This window comes from Ammospiza nelsoni, chromosome 6 (assembly GCF_027579445.1).
Source record: "Ammospiza nelsoni isolate bAmmNel1 chromosome 6, bAmmNel1.pri, whole genome shotgun sequence".
NCBI classification, from domain to species: domain Eukaryota; kingdom Metazoa; phylum Chordata; class Aves; order Passeriformes; family Passerellidae; genus Ammospiza; species Ammospiza nelsoni.
Window position 1 is genome coordinate 47,645,790 of NC_080638.1, and position 25,612 is coordinate 47,671,401.

The window sequence follows — 25,612 nt, forward strand, 5'->3', positions numbered from 1 at the left end:
CAAAGTAGATGCTAGAGAGACAAGACAACATGAATATTACACTCCTTCTGGTGAAAAAGTCAGGATAATGGAAATTCACTCTACCATGCGTGCCTTGAACCTGTGAGCTTGGGGACTGAGAAGGTTGAGAGTAACCATAGAGAAAGGGATAGGTAGTAGGAGGTGCATAACAACTGCTTTAAGACATTTTGCTGCATAGTACTTTTTTATCTCTCTTTTTTTTTTCAATTATTAAATCTGTATTAAAAATAATTCTTTAATTAAATTGCTAAGATTTTAGTATATAGTAAAGATAAATACTGGCTTTAAGTATCAAGTGGGTCTCCTTTGTAGCCAAATAAAGACTTTGAGCATAAAAGCTCTTAACAGGTAGGTTAGTAGAATAATCCAGAATAATCCATTGTTCTTTTTTGCCACGTTATATTGAACATTTAAGATTTTTAATATTAATAAGGCATATATATGAATGATAAAGAAAAGGATTCCATTTTCAAGCTGCAAATTTGTTAAAATTAGTTCAATATGTATATATGCCCCTATTATGAGCATTTTGCATACCTACAAATCAACTCTACTTTCACTGAAAGGTAAATGACTCTGGTGGGGCCCTTTACTCTTCATGCAAATCAATTACTGGTATTATTCCTTCCTTGTGTTCTGCATAGCTTGAATACACTTGTTTTCAATTTTACATCTCCGAATATGTTGAGAATTACATTCCATAGCATAAAATTTCCTGCTCTGCATGGTAAGTAGACAAGCTAAGTATCATGAATGTGCCTTTAACTCTTTTCCTACCTCCCTTCTGTTCCTGCCTTTGTGACACTAGGCATAGACTTGGCTTTTTCTGCAACATCTTACTTAAACTATAAGAAAACAACACATGCAAAAATGCATTCCAAATTAAAGGAACCAGTCTGAAGCCAGCACTTTCACCAAAGAGAATTTTATTAATAAACATAAGGAACCCTTTTCATTTAACAATATCACAGAGCTCTGAATATACAAATTAAACTTTTTCCCCTTGTCTCAATATTTACCTATGCTTTACTGTAGACTTGGAATGCTTTTTTATGTTGAATTTCCCTGTCTCCATTACTGACTGTACTATGGGGAACATCACAGTGCTCACAGTATACAAACTGCATTTATTCCAGATGAAATGAAACTGAGGGTATGCTCCTGGCATGCACCCAAAGGACTCCACCCTCTGTTGACCAGACTAGAATTGGGCCAAGAAACCCCCTCAATACAGATAATGGGTCCCCATCATAAAATTCCTGCTCTACAGACCTGATCCCTTTGTGCTGTATTTATTGCTAATACACAAATAATTTCAGAACTCACATTTGGTCAGTCATCACATTTAAAAACTCTTAAAGAACTAAGTATTGTACATTATTTTACTTAACATAAAAGAAACATTCTGAAATTATGTTCAGTCACAAAATTTAATTTTGATCTCTGTGGTAAAAAGAGGGAAGAACAAGAAATGTATCAACAAATATGAAATATGCTTCATTTGTTACAACAATCTATTGTAATATAGATTCTGTGTCACAAATACATGAAACTTCTCACAAATATCTGTGACAAAAATATTTCTTATGGCTTTCTTTTCATACAGTCTTAATCCAATTGTACAGATCAATTTAGGACAAAAGCCTTAGCTCTGTTTCCCTAAATAAAGCTCAACATCCACACTTCTGAGCCAATCTCACCTTGCAAGAAATCTCACCACTACTACCTTGCAATATACACTCCTGTTTAACTAAATTTCATTGAGACAGCTCTTGAACACGCATTTCCTGATTAGAAGAGAAAAATGTAAAAGCAAATAGTTTTAAGCTTCTTAAGAAACAGGACAGGCAACAAATTATCTTATGTACCTGTTATTTGTTTATTATTATTTTAAAAATACTAGTTATAAAATTTATATTAATTATTGCATTATTTACACAATAATCTGTGTATAATCTTTATTAATAAAGGCACTGAAACAATAATGGGTGCTGAAGCTTTTATCTTCAGCTGCATGATAAAATCTAATAATTTCAATTAACTGAAAGAACAAAAAGACTTCTATCCAGGAATATGGATCAATTTGTTAATCTTACCTGGTGGCTTCAAATAAGATTTTTTCAGATAACTTAGAAGAAACAGAATTGAAAGCTCTCTTGAAGTCTTCAAAAGGCAAAAATCCTCTATCTTTAAGATTAGGAATAGGCAAGAGAAAAATAATGTAAATTAGGGTGTTTTTTAAAACTACTTAATACAATGTTTGCATGCAAGCTAATCAATTCCCAGTTTTGAAATGATGATACACTCTAAGTTGCTGCATTAGAAAAATGTTTTAGAAAGGCAACTATATAAAGATGAACAATCTAAAACAAATTTTATACTGACTATTCCCTTTTGCCAGTGTGAACTCTCCAAAAGTAATGTGCCTCCATCTACAACTCTCTTATTTAAGTTTTCATTTTACAAGTAGACATTTTGAAAAACTGAACAAACTAATTGAAAATTTGAAATTTGCAAAGCTTTGAAAATAACTATAAGATATTCAAAATTACTTTTCAAATCTACCATTTTCATTGACAACTTGGATAATTTGAACATTGTGTTTTAATTTTTTTTCACAAATGTTACAATCCACTTACTCAATTTATTAGTTCAGTTTAATCCTGCTGAATGCATTATATCAGTGCAATATCAGCTGATCAATCACTCAGGTTATGAATTCACTTCCAGACTCATCTGGAAAATAAAGCATCTCAAGCCTACTGTAGACCATAGCAAGGCAAACAAAACCACAGTGCTTGAAACAGTTAAGTCCTTTGAAATAACCCACTAAAAATAACACTTGAAAAGCTACTTTTAGTTCATGGCAAAAAGCTGAATGCATGCTTATCAGATCATCCCAACATCTGATCTGCCATATGTTTCACTTTCCCTCTTTTCAAAGACCATAGTCCTGTCTGAGATCAGGAAGAAAAAGGCAGGGGATCTGAAAATCCATCAGCTCAGAGGTTTCTGATAAAGTTTTCCCTTTTTCAGTTTGGTGATGGCACATCCTTTGCTATTTAACAGTAATGAGAAAGAATCTCCACATCTACTTCCCAATGAGAATGAGAAAAAAACCCCTCGTTCCTTTGGTGTCCCTTCCTTGGTCTGTCTTGAGAAGTAAAAGAAATCTACAGCCACAAGCAAGGGAATTGGTACAACCTGCGGCATAAATGAGTGGGGAAATGTGAGTCAGAGACATAATGAGAGGCAGTAACAGCAAATAGGAGAGGGGAATGGCCAGAGGTTTCCTCTAACAGCTGGAGGAGGTGCTGCTACCACAGACAGAGCTGCAGTCTAGAACACTGCAGTCCACTGAGCCCGACTTCATTCAGCCACATCAACACCATCTTTATTAGCCTAGCAGTGCTTGATTTAACTTTGCTGCATCCAGGACATCTCGTCTTTTTATTTCCTTCAGGTGTTCTGTTTTGCTTAATTGCTTCAGAATTAAATTAATATTTCAAATATTAAGAAGAAAAAATCCTTATAGTGCGTATCAAGAGCTGTAAATATTTACTTGTTTCATTACTGTATAATGGTGCAATCTTCATTGTCCTCATAAAACTTAACAAACTTTTCAAATAATGGATCTAGAAAAATGTAAAATTAAATAAATCTCCCTGCCAAAAAAAAAAAGCCAGTTTCATTTTCCTCCTTAAAAATATGTACGACTAAGGTCTACTGATTATGAATAGTTTTAATTATAGAAATAAAAATAAAACTGCAATAATAACCTTCAAAGTTAGAGAATAATCATGAAAACATTTCAATATAGTTAATTTTTTCTCACATATTTTCTATACTTGAGTATAATACTTCTGTTTACCTCTACTTTTTTTTGTTACCTGCCATCTCATGTTTCTTTACACTGGAGAGAAACCTGGACTTTTCTAAGCCATTTGCATGCCATGGATAAAGATCCATGCTGCATAAACAATCTATCTGGCATCATTCCCAGAAGCCAAGTCTGAAATAATGTATAACCCCAGCTAGAGATTCCTGTGAAACCCATAATAAAATTGAGTGTAAAACTGAATTGGTTATTCCTTCTGTATGCTGTGTGCAAGTCTTGTACATTTATCTTTACCTTTCTAAGGAGCAGAAAATTAAAGAAATTAAAATATAAATATTGTTTGTAAGCTCTGAATCGACCGTTTATTCTAAAATCAAAGTGAAACAAAAATTAAGAAACAAAAATCTGACCCACAAAAGTTAAGGTCTCTCCAAAAAACATGCAAAAATCCTGACACAAAAATTCAGCAGATGCATGTTTTTTTTTTTGAAAAGGGATCCCACTTCAGCTCAATGTGTACAATGTGTAAACACACATTAATACTCTTCTCACATAATTGCTGATATATGACTTATGTTCATTTTAAACAAATTACTTTTCTTGAGAAGATAACTGTATTCTACAGGAATTTTTCCTTTATCTAGTAACATAACAAAAGCTCTGCACTTCTTTTCCTTTTGATTCATTCATATTCTCTTCTTCCTGCAGTGGTTCAAAAGCACAACTCCTTCAGCTCCACCTGCTGTCTCAATTTAAATCTGTCTATCAGTGTACAGATTTCCAGTGCCTTTTTGCTTACTTCTTCTTGAAAATCATATATTAAGAACTATTACCATCTCACTTTCCAGGATTACACTGTCTTGCTGCTTTCAACTACTAGGTTCTGTACATGCACCATTTCTATAATAACAGAGGTTGCCCAAACATGCTGAACTTGCCTGCATGAGCAGCTTTCCATTCAATTGGATAACTACGGAAGGGAAATTATAAAAAAGGCAGTATAAGCTTTCCATCCATTTATTCCTTCTCTTTCATAGTAACATAAGAGCCCAGAAAATGACAGTATGCAATTTTCCTTTTATAGAATGACTCCTATAATAGAGTCCCACCCACTCAATGATTTGGAGAGCCACCGATTCATGTGCTGCTAGAAAAGGCTGCAGAGCTATGTCAACACACATAAAGGACAGCTTAAAAATCATAAAAGCCACTAGGTATTAACAAATCCATGATCTATCTTTTTATCTTCACTGTTTCTGATTCAGACATTCATGTGCTTTTTCTCCTGGAAAAAAATCCCAAACCAAACAATCTTTATTTTGTATTTGTTGCCTAAATTAAAGATTTACCAGAAAGGGTGTGGCTTAATAAGCATGTGTTCTAGCATCATAAACAGAATCAGCTTCCCTAATGCCTTTCAAACATATTGATACAAATACCTGTGGAGTCATGTGGCAAAAGGGAAGATGGAATTTAGCAGAAAAGCAACCTCAGTTTTTTGTAACTTCATTTTTTATATGAATAATTTATCCAATAAGACTTGCCACATGACCCTACAAACAGAAGTTTGAGCATAAATTGCTAATGTCAAGGACAACAAAACCCAAGCAGGACTATATAAATGAGAAGCTTATTTCTTGAATTATGATGTAGGAGTCCAGTATTTTCCCATGTTAATAGTGTGTTAATCAGTATCATTATCAAAAAATTCATAGAAATTTTCATCACCAGCTTGAACACTCAAAGTTACTAAATACTTTTCTCTGTCATTAATCAATATAATGTTGCTATTAAGAAATGCCACTTTGAGTGGCAAGAATAAGTTCAAGCTAAACCTAACATAGAAGCACTAAAAATATTACAGAACTGTATGAAATGTCTTTAATAGCCATGGTCAGCTCATTTACAGAATGAAAGATTAGAATCATGGCACCATTTAGGTTAGAAAAGACCCTTAAGACCTTTCAGACCAAGTGTTAACCCAGCACTGCCTTGTTCACCACCAAACCATGTCCCTAAGCACTGCATCTACATGTGTGTTAAATAGCTCCAGAACCTCCACTGCTTCCCCAGGCTTCTGTCCCAATGCCTCACAGACCTTTTGCTGAAGGAATTTTTCCTAATATCCAGTCCAACCCTCCTCGGGGGCAACTTGAGGCCATTTCCCCTTGGACTCTTGCTGGTTGCTGGGAGAAGACACCCCCACCTCCTTTCAGGTGGTTGTAGAGAATGATAAGGTCCCCCTGAACTTTCTCTTCTCCAGGCTAAACAACCCCAGATATTCCTCCTATGTCTGACTCTCCTGACCCCTCCCCAGCTTCGTACATATTATACAACAGTAGCAACTATGGCATTTAAGTAAGAAAATATTTTATTCTAATTAAAATAAAATCACCTTTTTTATCCAAAAAGGAACTATATATGTAGCCCTAACAGAGTACTAATCAATATCAAAATCTCAAACTCAGTAGTTTTAAACAAAGATGCTTAACTTTGTAGAAATTTGAGTTCTTTATACACAAAGGAACTGTAATATTCAAATTTAACTTCTGGAGCATCAGCACCCACATCTGTTATTTCCTCTAAACAATGAAAGAAATTTCTGGTTTAATATTCAGATTGGCATTTACTGAAGACCAGCTGGATCAAAATTAATTTGGTAAATCTGTCTAAAATAAAAACTTCAACAAAAATATAGAAAAAAATAAGAGGAAATGTGAGAAATATTTGCATCATTTATGCTTCTACAGCTTTTCTGGAACCCATCTTATTTTATGTACTATATATATCCTTTAGTGTCTTTCAGCAGGTTCCTACCTCACAACTTGACCTGACAGGAACACTGGAGTGACACATATTGATTAGCAAATTTCCAAGATTCACTAATACTCACTTATATTAGTGTGTCATCAGAATTCATTTATAGTACAAAAGCAATAAGCTAAATTACATGAGGAAAACAGTAAAAAAAAAAAAAAAAAAAGATTTTTCAGAATTGAATTAGGAGGTGACCAAGAGATGCCTGCAAAACATCTTTAAACAATGTAAGGATCAGAAAGGGAGTATATAGACAAATAAAGCAGAGAGGTCCACTTTGAGCTATATTATATTGGTTTTTGATATGACTGCATGCTCCTGAGTCTAAACCCTTCCATCTGTGTTATCAAGTATAAGATTGTACATAGCTGCAGCACTGAGACAGCCACCTGAGGGGATGGGAGCAGATTCCAGAGCAACCTCAGCTTATTCCAGTCTGGAGAAAGGACAAGCCAAACATGATGAGACCACTTAAGCTAAGGCTGCATGTTCCACCGTGCCTGCAACACTTCCCCATGACCATGTCAGATATAGAAACAGACAGGGGGCCCTGTCTAGAAAGCTCTGATGAGATGTGCCAGGAGAGCAGCTGGAAGCAGCCTTGAGCTCAGACTGCCCTTCTCTGCCCTGGCTGCCAGGGTGCCCTGCTGCTGGCACCTCGTTCAGCAGCAGCTGCTGACCTGCTGGTGTCCTCCATGAAGGCACAGCCTTGGCTCAAGGAAAACCCTGGACATTGGGGCCTGGTATTACCGCGTCCTGAGTGGGTGCAGCTGGTGAGAGAGTGACGGTGAATCTTGTATCTTGATCAGAAGGCTGATTTATTAATATATGATATATAATACATTATAGTTATACTAAATAGAATAAGGAGAGAGGTTTGCAGAGCAGCTAGGCTAGCTAGCTAAGCTAAGAATAGATAGAAAAGAATCTCTAACAAAGTTGTGTCCAGGGACTCAGTCCCCTAGCTTGCACTGATGATTGGCCCTTAATTATAAACATAGAAAATGAGCCAATCAAGGTGCATCCTATTGCATTCCACAGCAGCTGATAACAATTGTTTACCTTCCCTTCTGAGGCCTCTGCCTTCCAGAAGACACAGAAATCTGAAAGAAAGGATTTCTGTGGAGAAATGTCTGCGACAGCCTGGCCTCCCAGGAACACTGCAGGGAGGGCTTTTAGTCAGGTCTAAATGTAACAGTACCAGGAAGGAACTTCAGCTTGGAAATGACATCTTTTAATGACTACAATTCCTGCAGTACCCTTTTCAGTTGGAAGACTAAATGCCAGGAGCTAGTTAGCTGAATGGTTGCTGAAATATAAAAGCATTTTAGATGACTTCAAATAATTTTAGGGAAAAGAGGATCACTGATCCAAACTGTCAGAGAATGAAAAAATAAAAGTCACGTAGACCTGATTCCTACAACGTTGCTAGTTCCCAGAAATGACAGCATTTTTATGCAGATATACATACAGTATCAGTTCAACAATGAGTTTAATCTCTGGTTACAGTTTTCCCAGTTATTTGCCTCAGAAGGTTTAATTTTAAACATTAAAATTACATAAAGTTCAAAATTTCTATTAACAATCATACTAAAATAATATTTTACTCACAATAGAGCATTGACATTACAAATTATTTAGAAAAATCAAGCAGAATAGGAATGTGATTCAAATTTTTAGAGCTCAGCTTTTCCAAGGAAGAGTTCATTCCTGACATCTAGTGGGTAAAGTTAGTATTACTTTTAACTTTTAGAATAAATGCAAACGTGATTAAAAAAATGCAGCAACAATTAACTAAAAAAATTAACTAAATTAAACTGCAAAAATTAACTAAACTAAAATGCAGCAACAATTAACTAAAAAATTCAGTTGCTTGACTGCAGTTGATGATGTTAAGCAATTGCCATTTCTACTGAAAGTACTATGTTAGTAAGTAGTGCAGCTGAAAAACAGTTTCACGTTAAGAAATAATGAATGCTATTCCCCATGTCTTGCAAAAACAATTGAAAGTACTCTCCTTGCCAGGGCTGTTCCTAATCGTTTCCAAAAAAAAAAAATAGAAGGGCTGCTCCTGTAGCCTAGGATTTTGTGAATTTTGACAACAAAGCAATTGCACAATAACATGCTCAAGAACTGGATCCTAACAATTGACTTTTAGGACTTCAACATCTGTATTTGGTTCCTCTCTGGTGCACAGAGAAAGTTGTGTTTCTCAGAAGCAGATTAAAAACCACACACATGTTGAAAGGAACACACTCAGGACCCAGTCATCAGCAAAAGCAAAACATGTGGCTGTGCTACAAACCTTACCTAATGCACACTAGCAGAAGCCACAAAAAGAGAAGTATCTGCCTCCCCAGGGACCTCCTAGGGATCTTCACAACGAGCAGTAATTGGGTAAAGGGCAACAGTTGCTGGAATTGGGCCCACTTAAGGAGCAAGCAAAACCACGAGATGACAGAATCAGACCTAGAACAAAGGTTTCTTAATTAATATTTGTGCAGCTGCACAGACCAAATGGTCACAGTAGTGCCTAAAGCCACAGCAGGTGTGACTTGGGTGACTTGGCACCTTTTCAGGGAGAAATAACTAAACCTGCATCTCCTGTTGCCCAGGAGTCCTCTACTTGCATTCTCCTTCCAAGGAGATGCCATCAGTGACTCATGCACAGAGCCTGCTCTTGTTTAAATGCCTTAAGCATGTTTTGAGCACTCCTGCTGGAAGAAACATCCAGGGAATTTGACAGAACACTTAATTTTATATGGTAAAAATAGCTAGGAGAAGATAGATAAGGAAGAAGCTGAGCATTCTGAGATTCATAATTCAGCAGTTAGGGCTCACGTTAGAGGCCTTAAGCATTTTTAAATCTGGCCACAGTTCATTGAGAAAATTTTTACCCACAGCTGAAATGCATCACAAATTACTACTCTTATAGTTTACTAAAATATTTTTGTGGGTTTTACTCTAAATTATCATAGACACAATTTTGTTTATGACCTTGTCAAGACAGTTTTTGTAATATAAGTGCTTAATTTCAAAATAATAATAATAATTAGTCCCCAGTGGTCATTAGGGAAGAAGATTGCTCAGGCTGAAGAAGAAAGATGATTCAGCCTTTCTATACTTTACATATATAATGCACTTTATAGTAAATTAGTCTCATTTATTGACATGCCATGAGAAAGACACACACACATACTGTGTGTATTCTAAAATTTTTGTGTTCTTCATACTCTTTTTTAATTCACTTGTACTTACTTGAGTAGAAATACGACTTCTAAAACTACATCAAGCCATACAAGATATCCTGTATTTTCCTCTAAGCATGGAAACACATTATTTCTCTCAATCTTTCTTTTCTTAAGATTTCTGTACAGTTGTAGATGTACATTTGAGAAGTCATGGCTAAAAATGTCCAACTATTACCTGAAACTAAAACCAGATATATTTTTGAGAACACATTTATTACTGAGACACGTAGCAGTTTCACATTTACTGAAACCACTGAATAAAGAATTGAATGTACCACTAACAAACACCAATAACAAGCTCAGTAAGTCACTTTTTATATCTTGTACACATGTGAAATACAATACAACCTTCTACTCATCACAGCCTTCAACAGAAAAGCCAGGGGTTTGATTATTTTCTTTTGGAATAAATACGTGCAAATTAGAAAATTACTTTTAGAATTTGTAGGTATTTCTGTTTACCACACCTACAGCAACACTCTCCAATTAGTGTAGACCAGTGTTCTTCTCAACAGTGAGACATCTATAAGCTGGATCTTCAGAACATAAAAAAAGTATATACCTTTGAGGGTTTCTAGCAAATAAAACATTACTAGACCAACTGTAGAGTCTTCTCTGCTTAAATAGCCCTTGCTGTCTTCATTGCACACTTCAAAAACCTACAGAAAGAAAGTAATTTGCATTAAAAACAAATAAACCTAACCTAGGATTTTTTATTTTGCTTAACTGTTATAGGAAAAACAAAAGAAACACTTGTTGAATCACCTCTATTCATCTACTCTGTTCCAGTAAAACTGAAACTGGGCAAGTCCATTCAGTTTGGGATTTTTAGGTTAAAATAAAATTTTTCATACTGCTATATTTTATGTGCTTATGATTAAAAAGCTTTTTACAAACTTAGAATACATAGTACAGACTTCTGGGAAACAAATCACATGAAATTTGCTTCTACCAGACCATGCATTGTTTTCTTCAAAAATGCCAGATAGGTTTAATTCTCATTAAGCCACTATACAGACAGGAACTATGATGAGAGAGTGCAATGAAAGTGAAGTCAGAAGCCATCAAATTTTCTGAGGTACCTATAGAAGACAAAACAGCATTTCCAGAGAAGAGACTACACTCATAACATAGGAATCCATCCAACATTCCTGAGAGCTTTTCCCACAGAACACCTTCAGCAAGGGTTGATAATACAGCATCATATCTGACAGTAGCGAAGGTTTATCCACAGAGCGTTTCAGGGAAAACCGCTAAACACAGCTCAGCAGACAAGCACTGAGGAAATTTCACAAACCAGCTGAATTTTTAGGAAAGCTTTTCCAAGAGTAGCCTGCACTTTTCACTGCGTGTTGACACTTCCAGAAATTGTTAACTGCAGCCACAAGCTTACAATAAATTAGAAAAACGAGAACCAAACGCTCAGTTCACCGCAGCAGCCGAAGCGCGCTTTGACGCGGGCCGCGCTCCTCCTTTGATGTTCCACCTACTTTCCTCCTCTCCTTGCCGAAACCCTCACGCAGTTATCTCGTTAGCGGGGCACTTCACACACAGCAATTAACACCGCGCCAAGCGAACCATTATGCAAATTCCGCACCTGCCCATAACTAATATTAAGGTCCAATGAAGGCTCGTTAGAATAACTCAGCTCACTGAGACGCGCCGGCTTCGGCGGTGGAGCCCCCTGAGCTGCCGGGCCCCCTCACGGCGGCCGCGCGCCTTTGCCTCGGGGGCGGGGCCGCGCCGGAGGGGGCGGGCCGGGCCTGGGCCTGCTCCCGCTCTCGCTCCCCAGCGCGGGCGCTGCCGGGCGGGCGGTGGGGCGGTGAGGTGAGTGGGTGCTGGCGGCGGGCAGGGCGGGCGTGGGGTCGGTGAGTGAGTGTTGGCGAGGGGCCTGACGGGCTGCAGGCCCCGAGCGGCTGCCGGGGCTCTTTGGTGCCGTGGCCCGCGCGGCGCCTCCCCCGGCCGCGGGCACTGCTTTCACTGCGGGGCGATGGCGGGAGCCGCGGCCGCACGGCCCTCGGCGCGGTGGGGGCGGTGGCTGCCGGTTCTGCCGCCGGGTTTAGGGGGGAGGCACAGCGGAGGGGCTCGCCGGGGGCACAGGGTGACGGGGGAAGGCCGCGGTCCCGGGGTGTTTCCGCGGGGCTGCCGGAAAGCGCCGCCCCGGCTGGGCCCGGGCTCCTCAGTCCGCTCCGCAGGGCGAGCTGGGTCGCTCAGCCATGGGGCAATATCTGTGTCGTTCACATCACACATCTGATTTTTAGAATGCTTTCCTTTATCTTAGCCTGTTTTCCATGTGCAGGTTTTCACATTCGCTGCTTCCTATTTGGTTGCCCTCATTGCACGTGTTTCTTTGTTTCCTGGGCACAGAAGCAAGCCTTGTACGCTGGGAAATTTCCCGGAGCTTCAGCCAAATACCGAAGCACAGTTCTTCAGTAATAAACAAGTGGGAGCTAGGAAGGGAGACAGGCTTGACCATAACAGAAACGTTCAATTTTTGCTTGGTGTTTTTTCATTCCTAGGAACATGCTTCAGGAGGGTGCACACGGTAAATGGACAGTGTCCAGCAGTGATGAAAGTGCCGAGGAAAATTCGGACAGTGAAAAACCATGTACATCTTCACTATCGGATGCTGCATGTGGTAGTATTAGTGGACCACAATATCCATGCTCTGAAGCTAGGAAAGCTGCTCACAAGAGAAAAGCTTCCCCCGTGAAGTTCACTGATACAAGTCTTTCTGCAGAAGCACCTCCAGCAGTAAAACAGAGACCAAGCCAAGAAGGTTCAGGTTGGTGTCTTTCTAGTAGTGATGAAGAGCCTGAAGATCAGCAAAAGCATGTCCACAAAGAAACAGTGAAAGAAGAAAAACACGATGTGTCCGAAGAGCATCCTTTGAATCTTTGCAAAGATGACAAACTCTCAGAGAATCCGAAAGAGGAGGAGTATGATGTAACACCCAGTGAAGCCCAAGATACCTGGGATTTGGTGACTGGAGGCAGTCCTTTCAGGTTTTTTCTCACTAAAGTCAGAGGAATTGAACGGAACTATAATTCTGGAGCCCTGCACATAAAAGGTGAACGAGTGGCTTCTACTACAAGAGGGCTTTGGGGTGAAAGCAAGGGAATGCTCATTTTTAGTTTGTGGGTATTTTTAAATGCAGCTACTTCTTGGTGTTGCTGAGGTTTCGTATTCTGAACGCGCAGGTTTGTAGAAATTGATTCTGTTATCTGGACCTTTCTCTTTTAGAAGTATAGTGTATAAAACATTATCTGCTGATACTTAATTGCAACTATTTAGCCAAGGCAAGTCATGCTGCTTCTTATTGCTGCTTTCCCTGTGAGCTAGTCTGGGGAAAAGCCCCTGTGGCTCTTAAAGGGGTGTTTTACTTGGGTGCATAACTCTCTGAGTAGTTGTTTGCGCTTGCCTTTGTGCTACTGAGTAGTTTGGACCTAGTAATTCACTATTACTAGGTGAAGTACTTCTGAAATTCTGTGTCTGGGGTTCATGGATCTGTTTAAATTCAGGTGGGAGAGAGCTGTCTATCAGTTAATATGGAGTCTTTGGTGTACAATACGGATGCCTCAGGAATGCTCTGTTAGTGGTTGTTTGATGTAAGGGGGAAAGAGCTTTCTGCACCTGTAAACATCCCTGTAGTTAGAAATAAAATCTTATGCATCACAAGACGAAATCAGAAACAAGTATTGATAAGAGAGTTGTGTACAGTTTCCTGTGTTAATATGATTGAGCTATGGATACACATATCCCACAATCAGTCTGCAGCACATAAATAAGCATTAGCTATGCCCTTATTGCTGCTACTCTGCCACAGTTCTTCAAGCTCGCTTGATAAAGGAGAGAGCAATTTAATATCCCTTTCTCAATATGTTGTTGGACTTTTTCCTAATCAGCTTTTAAAACTTGTTTTTTGCTTTAAGAGGATTATTAATTTTTCTAAGCATATGATCCTGAATGATTCACAGGAGAGTCAATGACTTGAAATACTTGGAACAATAAACTTGTGAATGCCTCTGTTACACCAGGTCTATGAACAATCTGGCCCTTGTACTGTGGTAGTTATCAAGCTGTTCAAGATGCTATATGTTTACTTGAAGTCTTTTTTATTTATTTATGCTTTAATATTTTAATAGATATTTTGTCTCCTCTTTTTGGAACTCTCATATCTTCTGCCCAGGTGAGTTTCCTGTTTGTCAAGCTGATTTCTCTTGCTTGTTTCACTACATTAATCTTAAACTTGGTAATCCATGCCTGAGCCATGTAGCTGATATTAAATATTTCCAACTGTTGAACAATTTATTGAAATATAAACACCATCCTATGTTCTGCTGTAGAATTTAGGCAATTATAAAACTGATTTCTCCTGTTTTTGAGGAAAGTGCAACTGAGAAGCATGTATTTATGTTAATATAAATGAGGTTTTTTGAAAGAAAGAATGCCTTGCAATCTAGGAATAATGTCTTTGTTATTGCCTAGAAGTTTTGCTATCATTCATGATATAAACACATGGCAAAGAGATGATCCTTGAACCTAAGCTTTTATATTATGTGCATGTGATTCTTTTTTTCCCTGGATGGTAAATTTTAGGAGCACTAATGCACACTTTTGAGTAACTTAAATTCAGTCTTTAGTTGTTAAAGAGGAATGAAAGAAAGCATATAAAAGTCAAAAATACACCTGTTTTTAGAATATGCTATATATGAGGTAAATACTTATGTGTGATTAACATAAAAAGCTTTTTTGCTGTAGTTCATTGGTATAGCTGTTTTTTCTTTTTAATGAGTCTGTTTTCTTTTTCTTACATACAAGTTTAACTACTGTATAGATGTGGGATGGCTTGTAAGACAGTACCCACAGGAATTCAGGTATGTTTATTTTACAAAGGTGAAATGATGACATTTCCAGATCATTTCTGTTCATACAAGGTTCTAAGTGAATGATAAGCACTTCTTTGCACTGCAGATGATTGTTACCAATTTGATATGCACAGACTCTTAGTGTTCTTTCTTCTCTCATTCCACAGCTGTAGTTCTCTGATTTCTTGACTGTTTTCTAGACTGGAAAATAGTTAGAGTTCAGGATAGCTGGTTTCTGATTGTTATTAGTTCACACTGAGGAGGTCCCACTGTGGGCCTCAATGAGATGGCAGTAGATGACCTGTAAAGATGGAACAAGAAGCTTTTTGCCATACAGTTCACTGAGTCAAGAGCCAGATAGTGCAAGAGAAAGGAGAGAATGTAGGAAGGGCACAAGAAAACTGTGTGGCTAGGATCAGGATGGTTGCATGGATATGATATAGTAAGTTGATGGGTGTTGTCATGAAAGCAGTTCTTGTTTGCTTGAAATTCCTTTCTGATAACTGTAAACTCCTGCAGATGAAGTGAGCATATAATGTGCCTTTTTTTTTTTTTTTGTTTTGCTGGAAGTGCAGTAGAACCAGACTTCACAGAATCACAGAGTGGATAAGGTTGGAAGGGACCACATTGGGTTGAGCAGCACACCATTCCTTGTGGGATCCTCCACTACATGTGTCAGAAAGCTGTCATCAATGCTTTCAAGGAGCTTCCTGTACTGTTTGTTTTGCTGTGTTGCTTCTCCAGCACACATCAGGGTAGTTAGTCCCCCACAAGAGCCTGGGTCTGAGGCTGCTTGTACTGCTGCTGTAGAAGGCCTCATCCCCTTAGCCCTGCTGAGTAGATGGCAGCAGCAAACACCTACAACAGTGTCACTCCTACTCATCTGCTTTTTTATCCTAACCCCTGGCATCTTGATTGATAGGTTCCAAGTGTTGCCTCATGTAGAGGACAGCTCCACTACTGCACCTTCCTGTCTTTCCTAAACAGCATGTAGCCCTTCATGGCAATATTCCAGTTGTGTGAGCTATCCCACCCTGTCTCTGTAATTGCAATGGATCAAAGCCCTGTGAGTGCACACAGCTCTCCAGTTCTGCCTGTTTGTGCCCTGTACCATGGTGTGCAGGTGCTTTATAGAAATATTTGAGTGTGCCAGTATCCCAGTGGGGATGCAAAGGGATGCCCCATAGTCCTGTCTTGTAGTTATGCATTTAACTGCTTGTACTCTGTGCAGTTAGCTCCACCCTGTCCCATCATTCCCTGTAGCTGGCAGGAGAGAACACAATTTGTGCTCCAGTTGTCCCAAGGCCTTGAGGTCCCTCTTCCTTGTCTGCAGTCTTCATGGGACTTTGTGGATACTCACTTGAAAAACCCATAAATACTCAGTGGGCTGAGTTTTCTTGGTGGTCCAGTCTCTTACCTGACACACACCTCCCTATGGATTAGATCTGGTTGGCATGACCAGAAGTTTGCTTTTAGGAAGTGAACACCAAATTAGTGCCAGAATAGACCCTCTCCTTTTCCCTATCAATGTTCCACCTTCTCTGTAGATAATAATTACTAAATTGTCTTAGGTCCACATTGTGCATATTGGTGCTTTTGAGAGCTTACATTTGTCTGTTCGAGCTCTAGGGAGAGTTTCTTTTATGATCTTGTATAAAAGTTTTTATTTTGGTGCCTGCTTTACTCCACACTTCCTGTTTCCCTTTTTTTTTTTTTTTTTTTTGTTACAGTTTTCCAGTGTCTATTCTTTAGAGATTCTATTGTAGTTACTTGTATTTTGAATTAGTTAAAAAGGCATACTGATTTCACTGCCATCTTTCTGCTGGACTGTCAGATTTAGGGGCCAGATACCATTGCTGATTCACTTGATGTTTTAATGGTAATCTCCTTTTGTTTAAGGAAGAAGCCATTGCTGATAGTTCATGGTGAGAGGAGAGAATCCAAAGCTGAACTAATTGCACAAGCACGGCCTTATGAGAATATTAGCTTTTGTCAGGTAATTAACATTTGTATCATCCTTTAGTTGAAGTTAAGCCATATCTTACACTCAGAGTCTTGTTACTGATGAAAAGACACCTTATGTGGGGAGGTTTTTGTTACACTTTGAGGAATATCCAGGATACCAGGACCATAGGAACATGCTAGCAGTGATTTTGGTCACATGTGATTATGGTAGGTTTCACCCCAAAAGTTTGTACAGAACAGCTGCCCACAGAAATGTCACAGGGCTCACAGAAGAGCTGGTCACCTTCTCCACTAACATGTTGCATTCAAATTCTTAAAGTGGCTGAAAAGGAAGCATTATTTTTGTGTGAAACCCAGAACTTAGTCCTAGTGTCACTATAATCTTAAATCTCATCAAAGAGTTATTATTTCCCAAATACATTTTACACAAGAAAATGCTGATACATATAATCTCTGTGATACTGTTAAAATTGCTGTCAGCATGCCTCCTGGCAGGTGCCATTTTATCTCTTGTTCTGTTCCTTGTTTTGCTGTCCCTAAGTGGTGAAGCCATTGGCTTCATCCTGGGGGAGGATGTGGCTATGGCAATTTTCCAGTGTTTTAGGATTTTGCCAGGTGAAGTATATTAATGATCCTGGGAACACTATGCACTTTGTTAGTAGGAGAATGATCTTGGAATTTTCTTCTCTTTGAAACAGTCTGGTAATCCTGAGTTTCTTGTTGAATGTGAACCCAGTACTACTGGTGTTCAACAGTGGGGCAGCATCCCCTCCCTTGACCTGCTGGCAGCACTCCTCCTAATGCAGGCCAGGACCCTGTTAGTCATCTTTCATGCAGGGGCACATTGCTGGCTTCTGTTCCATGTCCAGCAGGAATCTTCAGTTATTTTCTGCTGACTATTTCTGAAAATGCTGCTAGTAAAAGAGGTACAAATTCTGGAACAGTTCCAGCATTACCATCTGAAATCTAGCTTGTGGAAAGTGCATTAGAAATATGGAGAAGGAAGATAATGTATTTTGTGATCTGTCCACTAGAGAGCAGTGAAATTAAACCAAATAAGAAGCAATGCACAATAGCAATTTTTAATGATCAACTTTTAATTTTGTAGGCTAAACTGGATATTGCATTTGGAACTCACCACACGTAAGTAACACCATGAAGCAGAAAAGTCTGCAGTAAAACTGGATTCCATAGAAATTGTTGAGTCTTAAAGCTTCCATAAGCATCTTCTATTTAGAGGTGACAGGGTTGTTCTAGTTTAATGAGACAAGTTAGCTATTTGAGTACATATGAGATGTGGAGATTAAACAGTTGAAGTTGAACTGGTCTGACAGGTGGACTGCAGGTCCTGGCTCTTAACTCATGCCTTAATACCAAAACTTTAATGCAAACTTGTTCAGTCATAGGCAGGACTGACACAACACTGATTTACTGATCATGTTTTTCAGTTCATATGGAGGATCTGAAAATAACTAGCAAATCTGGGGGTCTTCTCAAGAAAAAATCTTGAATTGGATGTAATAGAAGTGTCTCAAAGCGAATTTTGTAGATGGAAATCTACAGAAAAGAATAGATCTTATGTTTTAGCAAAGATCAGTTGAGTTCAGTTTGAGTTTCAGATCTCATCCTTTGGGATCACATGGATATGCTGCCTTTACACAGCTATTGAAAACTTGGATATGAAAATCTGACCAATTTTTTTACAAAAGATACAGATGTGTATGTTTATCTCAGTTACTAGTTTTAAAATTTCATTGTGCTGTAGCTTAAGAGTTATGATAAATAAATAGCTTTTTTGCCATCACAATGTTTAGCTGTAAACATACCCACTTTTAAGGTAAAAGTCAGTTAAAGAGGAAGTAACTATGTTTTTTAATAAATTCAGTAATAAGTAAAGGCCTTTCAGTGTTCCTTAGTTCTTTTTCTGATTATCTGCAAAGAGATAAGTGTCTAAAGAGCTGTGCAAATATAGGAAGTGTTCTGCAAATATTCACTTTGTTGTGGGTAATTAGTTGCATGAGATGTTAAGCTGTACTCTGGGATAAAATATATGGGGATAGTCTAATGACTGCCATGTGAGCTTGCAATGCACATGGATTGAAGTCATAAGTGCTTGCATGATGCAGAACAGGTCTTTGAAAATAATTACCTTGGAGCCTTTTAATGAATTGCTAATTTATCTCCTATCATCAGTGTTCTTGAAATAAATGAAGAGTTATATATCTTTTTTTAAAAGGAAGATGATGTTGTTGCTGTATGAAGAAGGTCTTCGAGTTGTGATACATACATCCAATCTTATTGCTGATGATTGGCACCAGAAAACTCAGGGGTAAGCAACAATCCCTAGTAGGTGAATGTTTAATACTTTCCATAGGTGTTTGCTCCTGCTGGAGATGGGATATTAGATAATCTAGTGTTGCAAGTCTTTACATTCTTAACATAGAGCTATTCTAAAAAAATTTTAAAATTGGACTTAAAATGCTGGTAGCTGTCTGGGTCTGGACTTTTCTTGCTTTCTCCTGTAAACAAAACTATGTTCCTAGTAGGCTGATGGCTTAAAAGCAATCTGACTGAGACAAAATTTTATCGTGCTGTGCTGTCTCTTTATGAAAAAACTTTTAGCTATAAAGTACCATTTATATAGATTTGAAGCAGCTATTTAAAACTTGCCTTAATACTTAACACTTAAGAATAATGTGGATGTGCAAATGTTCTGCTTTTGTTGTGACTGTATCTAGAATGTAGTCTGATAAATGTTGGGCATTATTGGCTCTGTAATACAGTAGATGACCTAATCTTCACACAGTATCCTTTCCTGGGAAGGAATTTTTTTCCTGTCTTATTTTTTGGTAGAAGTCTTTAAACTTAATGACCAACCTAGGACATAGTTTGGCAAGCACAAAAACCAGGATGAAGTGGCATGTTCATATAAGGGTCCTCAAAGTCTTCAGTTTTTTGGCTATTTTATGGGAGCATTTTTTTAGTTAGATGACCGCAATAAATCAGGGTATAAAATTTCTTCGAACTAATAGAAAGTTGTTTTTCAGAGGTTACTGTCACTTGGACAGCCATTTTGCTGCCATTAAATATGCCAGGGTTTTGAGACTTTACTTGTCTGAGACAAGCTCTTTGAGTGGCAGAAATAGACAGTGATTTTTTTTGCCTTTAAATCTTATGAGTGGCTTTAGTATCTTATGGCAGTTAGCTTTTCAGAAAGCTGAGAAGGCATGAAAATACCTACTGGGACACTTGGCAAGTTGCCCTACTTGTGAAATACGAGAAATAGTTTTCTTTTTTAGCTTTTGCAGACTGCAGTGTTATGCAGGATCACAGTATGGTGGTTCTGAATTTCAATGGGTAGTATCAGCACATTGTAAAGTTGATAATGCAGAATCACTGGGTCCTATGGCTGCAGTAATGTGTGAGTGGAAAGAAATACTAAATGTTTTCCCTGGTGGTCTCTATCCTATTTTATTCTGATGAAGGTTCTTGAGAGACAATTTATTATTGTGGGCTACTCTTCAAATATATAAACCTTTCAGATGCTTTAACTGGTGATTTTCTAGGCAGTTGCACAAACCAGTAGTTTAGCAGAACATATTGCAGTGTTTTATTCCTGTAGAAAATGTTGATGAAAGAACTGATGGTTGCTAAGTCTGAGCCTGACCAGTTAGTAGAGACATTTATAGTTAGTATCACAATGAATCTTTCAAGTACTTGTTTAGGATCTTCAAATGTGTTTTATTCCCATACTAAACCCACGTGTTATTAATGCATGGTGTGCTTGTTTATATGCCTGATTTTTATTTTTTTTTTTCTTTTAAGAATATGGTTAAGCCCTTTATATCCAAGGCTACCTGAGGGAGCATCTGGTGGTGAATCTGCAACTAATTTTAAATCTGACCTAATAAGTTATTTGGCAGCTTACAATTCTCCTGCACTCAAGGAATGGATAGATCTGATTCAAGAACATGATTTATCAGAAACAAGGTATATATAATCTTAAGGTAACTTGCACTGTGGGTTTTTTCTTTTTTTTCTAGAAATTAAATATTGGTGTTAGGATCTGTTAGACCTCGTGTTTATTTTGTAAGGTAATCTTGTTTCAGGCTGGAGTGTTCATACATGACTCTGTGTGGTTTTAAAAACTTTCTCTTGTGTAGATTATGTCTAATAGACCAACTTCTACTTTTATAAGCATGCATTTTAAAAGAAGAAAGGTACACCAGCAGCAACTTTACAGAGAGTACCTATGAAGTAATAAGGACTTGGTTTCATTTGAGCCAGTCTGGCTCAAGTATTTACTCTAGTAATATTACCAGTGGAAAAAAAACTGTTGTATAGAGTTTGTCATGTAAGAGATCATGTAAGCAAAGGTTACTGGAATGAGGATTTTATTCAGAACAGGCTTCTGTTGGTAAGGCAGAGTTTAATCAACATATATATCTGTAGAATTTTGGATTGGTTTTGGTGGGCAGTGTTGTGCCTAACTGGTCTTGGAATAGTTTTCTCTAATATCACATTGCTGATATTACTTTAAAATAATTCAGGATGCTTAATTCATGTCTAATAAGTAGTTGCACTTAAATATGAGCATTTACTTCAGAAGGTGTAAAGCTCCCTGGCAACTTAATTACTGTTTTATAATTTGAACAAAAATTGTTGAAAAGAAAAGCTGAAAATGGTTACATACTGCGGTGGTAGTGAAGACTGAAACCTTTTCTAGTTTATACATTAAGAAGTGCTTTTATCTTTACTTGGAGTCTTAAAAGATTGGAGGGGGCAAAAACAAAGCGTGTACTTTATAATCAGGTGAGCTAACAGCTGCTCTGATTGCATTGATCATCAGCATGAGTTTAAACAGATGAGTTGAGCCCTAGCTCAACTAGCTAGTGATATGCATGTGGTAGGAAAGTCACTTGTTAGAACAAGGATTGCCATCTGATGTGCGGTAGGGGGCATTCAGTCATCAAGAAAATTAGGCATGAGATGTATACAGTAGGGAACAGCAGCTTAAAGCTGCTTGTTGTGACTTCAGGCAGGTCTCTTCCCCCTTTTCAGGGTAAAGTCAAATAGGGTACCAAACCCATTATTAGGAAGTGTTGAAAAAGCTGTACTTTGCATCTGAACTATTAGGTGCCCAAATGAAAACTCATACCTGAATCTGCTGATTTGGATGTAGCAGTAGATTGGCTTTACTCAAAATTACGTGCCCAATTTGGGACAAATGAGCTGTTTGTGTGTATTGCCAGCGTTATCTATCTTCTGCATTTTTGCACACTGAAAAAGATCTAGCTCTTGTCTCTGCTGTAGAACAGCCTGGTGATATATGACAGCCATACAGGAGGTTGATAATAAATTATACAGCTGAAATTCCACTTTTCTTTGTATTATGAATCCCATGAGAGACATTAAATATTTCTGGTTGCACTTGAGTGTTCAATCTTGCTGGTAAGTTTTTCTTAAATATCTTGCTACTTTAAAACCAAAGCACTTGAGATCTACAAAAATCTGATGGCTTTTTTTCTGTTTTTAGAGTGTTTCTGCTTGGTTCTACCCCTGGACGATATCAAGGCAGTGATAAAGAAAAGTGGGGCCATTTTAGGCTCAGAAAGGTACCAAAACTGTAACTTTTATTGTTAATATTCTTTAAGATATAAATAGAATTTTGGACAGAATTCTTCAGTTCTATCCAATTTTTCCAGCTGTCATCAGTCTTTTAATACATTGTTACAGTTAAAGTTAGCAATAACATATGTAGGCTTGCAACTTGGAATTTAACTTAATCTGTCTACTGATGAAAAATACAATAAAAATACTTTTATGAGTACATTAGTAATAAAAAGAGACTAACGAGGATCTCCCATCATTTATTGGATGCCGGGAGAGACATAGTGACAAATGATGAGGCAAAGGCTGAGGTACTTGATGCCTTCTTTGCCTCTGTCTGTCTTTAAGAGCAGGACCTGTTCTCCATGTGTCCAGCTCCCCAAGCTGGAAGACAAGGACAGAGAGTGGAATGAAACCCCCATAACCCAAGGGGAACTGGTCAGTGACCTGCTGCAACACTGAAATGGACACAAGTCCATGGGACCAAATGGGATCCACTGAGGGAGCTGGCAGAAGTGCTCATTGAGCCACTTTCAATAATTTATCAGGTGTTCTGGCTAACTGAGGATACTCAGGGCATTAGGCCCAATCAGCATGAGTATGAAGGTAAATCCTGCTTGGCTAACCTGATCTCCTTCTGTGGCAGCCTGGTGGGTCAGGGAAAGGCTGTGGATGTTGTCTACCTGAATGTCAGTGAAGCCTTCATACAGAATTCTCCTGAGAAACTGGCTGCTCCTGGTCTGCATGGGTGCACTCATTGCTGGGTAGAAAATTGGTTAGATGGCAGATATCAGAGTGGTGAATGGAGTTACATCCAGCTGGCAGACAGTCATAAGTGGTGTTCCCCAGGGCTCCTTATTGAGCCCACCAAGGTGGAGGGGAGTGTTGATCTGCTGGAGGCTAGGAAGGTTCTCCAGAGGGATCTGGACAGGCTGGATTGATGAATGGAGGCCAGCTGTGTGAGATTCAACTAGACTGCATGCCAGGTTCTGTATTTGAGTCACAGCAGCCCCATGCAGTGCAACAGGCTGAGGCAGAGTGTCTGGAAAGATGTCTGGTGGAAAAGGACCTGGGAGTGCTGGTTGACAACAGGTGGACATGAGCCAGTGTGTGGCCAAGAAGGCCAGTGGCATCCTGGCCAGTGTCAGCAGTAGTCTGACCAACAGGACAGTGATTTTCCCCTGTACTGAGCACTGGCCACACCTCGAGTGCTGTGTTTTGGGCCTCTTCTCACAAGAACATTGAGGTGCTGGAGTGTGTCCAGAGAAGGGCAGCAGAGCTGGTGAAGGGTCTGGACCATGGTGCTGGAGAAGCAGCTCAGGGAGTTGGAGGTGTTCAGCCTGGAGAGAAAGGGCTCAGGAAGACCTTATTGCTCTTTAGAGCTACTTGAAAGGGGGTTGTAGCTGAGGGGCGTTGGTTTCTTCTCGCCAGTAACAAGTGATAGGACAAGAGGAAATGGCCTCAGGTTGTGCCAGGGGAGATAAAGTTTGGATATTAAGAAAACTTCCTTCAAAGTCTGTTGAGTTTTGGAACAGGCTGCCCAGGGAAATGTTGGGGTCACCATCCTTGAAGATATTTAACAGATGTGCAGATGTGGGATTTAGGGATATGGTTGGGGTGAATGTGACAGTATTATGTTAATAGTTGAACTCTCTTGCTTTTAGAGGTCTTATGTTTATTTAGGTGAGCTGTAATGGTAAATCTTCAAGATTGCATATATCAAGTTTACAGGGACCCTTCTTGTTTGGCTTGGCCCCTTTTTTTGGGGTTTTTTTTTTTTGGTTTTTTTTTGGGGGGGGGGGTTTTGTTTTTCAGAATTTGATGAGGTATTTCAAGTCATCTATTAAATTCTTCTCATAATTGAAGAATTTTTAACCTGCACCTCTTGCTGAAATGGCATTATTTCAAATACTGTCATGAATTTTATATGAAAATCTAATGAGGTCTGTGGCAAACTTGTGTGACATACAGAATATTTATGTATCATATTGCTTTTCAACATGAGGTTACTCTTGTGGACATCCCTTTGCTCATTAAGAGCTTGTCCTTTCTGGTACACTTTGTCTGATGTTTTTTGCGTATTTAGATATAGAACGAAGAAAAAATAAAACAGAAAAAGCTAGTAAGGGAAAAAGATGATCTTGTGGCAGATGTTTCTGTGATTTAAAAAGGTTTTTAGTGACAATGCAGGTAGACCTGATGATACTAACATTGATGACTGAAGCCATTAGATTGTGTGTTTTCTCTAGAGTGGGGTAAAGGTGGCAACTACATACAATTTAGTATCTGTCTGTATAAATCTGTTTTTAATGTGACTTTAAATTCCATTCACAGCTTAAGAACTCCTCTAAAAGGATCATTTCAGTTTTCTCTTCAATTGTTCTTTTTTCCCCTCTTATTGTAGACTTCCATTGTAGCTGGGTGTCATGGCTTTAGGATACAAGAGGAATTTTATGGCCAACAACCACCAAATATGAAAAATATTTAGTTTTATTTGTTGGAACTTCTGAAGTTAATGTTTCATGTTTTTAGAAAGAGTTGCTAACATTCTTTTCACCCATTATTTAGTGGGTGGCTTTGGTGCTTTTGGATAAAACTTGTGATGTTTAATCTTCTCTTGAAGTGAGTTTATTTGGAAAGCCCAATGATTTTTTTTCATTGCAAAGTTAAATATGTAGTATGAATGTTAATCTCCTTCATTATCAGAAGTAAATTACAGAGGATTTATTATATCAAAAGTGATATGAAGCTGATGAAGGTATTCCGTGTGTGTTGAGGTCTAACAGTGTTTTAATTCTCCTCACCAGCTTCTGAAGGAGCATGCTGTGCCAATCCCAGAGTCCTGGCCTCTTGTTGGACAGTTCTCAAGCATTGGTTCCATGGGAGCTGATGGGTCCAAGTGGCTGTGCTCAGAGTTCCAGGACAGCCTGGTGGCTGCTGGCAGCAGTGTGACAGCTTTCCGTAAATGTGATGTCCCAATTCATCTGGTATGTCTTTGAGGTGCTGGTGACCTTTATTTAACACTAAATCATTTGTTTTGGAAATCTTAGTCATTGTTTTGCTTTTAACTTTTGGAAGACAGTAATGCAGTTTTGATCATGAAATTATATATATGCCACTTAAAGCCATTTAGTTGTATGTGGTTTGCTATAAAAATGTACCACAATTTCCATCTGCATGACACTAGATTTATGTCATCTCATTAAAATTATCTTCTCATTCTACAGCTTGTCTTTCATTGG

At 38.5% G+C, this 25,612-nt stretch overlaps 1 protein-coding gene and 1 long non-coding RNA gene across 2 annotated transcripts in view; one reads left to right on the forward strand and one right to left on the reverse strand.

The window, feature by feature from the left end:
* Positions 1–1,047: 1,047 nt before the first annotated feature.
* On the reverse strand, positions 1,048–11,494 carry LOC132074314 (uncharacterized). Its single transcript, XR_009418599.1, has 5 exons — positions 11,418–11,494; positions 10,490–10,586; positions 8,987–9,145; positions 2,118–2,208; positions 1,048–1,808 (listed from the first exon to the last, which is right to left on the reverse strand). It is a non-coding gene; the product is annotated as an uncharacterized LOC132074314 (long non-coding RNA).
* An 85-nt stretch (positions 11,495–11,579) lies between these two features.
* The window catches only part of TDP1 (tyrosyl-DNA phosphodiesterase 1), a 35,957-nt gene continuing 21,924 nt past the window's right edge, over positions 11,580–25,612 (forward strand). Inside the window, exons 1-10 of the mRNA XM_059474051.1 lie at positions 11,580–11,749; positions 12,447–12,997; positions 14,073–14,116; positions 14,749–14,804; positions 16,695–16,791; positions 17,869–17,903; positions 18,997–19,089; positions 20,586–20,750; positions 22,297–22,375; positions 25,178–25,357. Of these exons, the coding sequence (XP_059330034.1) occupies positions 12,451–12,997; positions 14,073–14,116; positions 14,749–14,804; positions 16,695–16,791; positions 17,869–17,903; positions 18,997–19,089; positions 20,586–20,750; positions 22,297–22,375; positions 25,178–25,357 (1,296 nt within the window). The 5' untranslated portion in view covers positions 11,580–11,749; positions 12,447–12,450. The remainder of the gene's footprint in view (positions 11,750–12,446; positions 12,998–14,072; positions 14,117–14,748; positions 14,805–16,694; positions 16,792–17,868; positions 17,904–18,996; positions 19,090–20,585; positions 20,751–22,296; positions 22,376–25,177; positions 25,358–25,612) is intronic.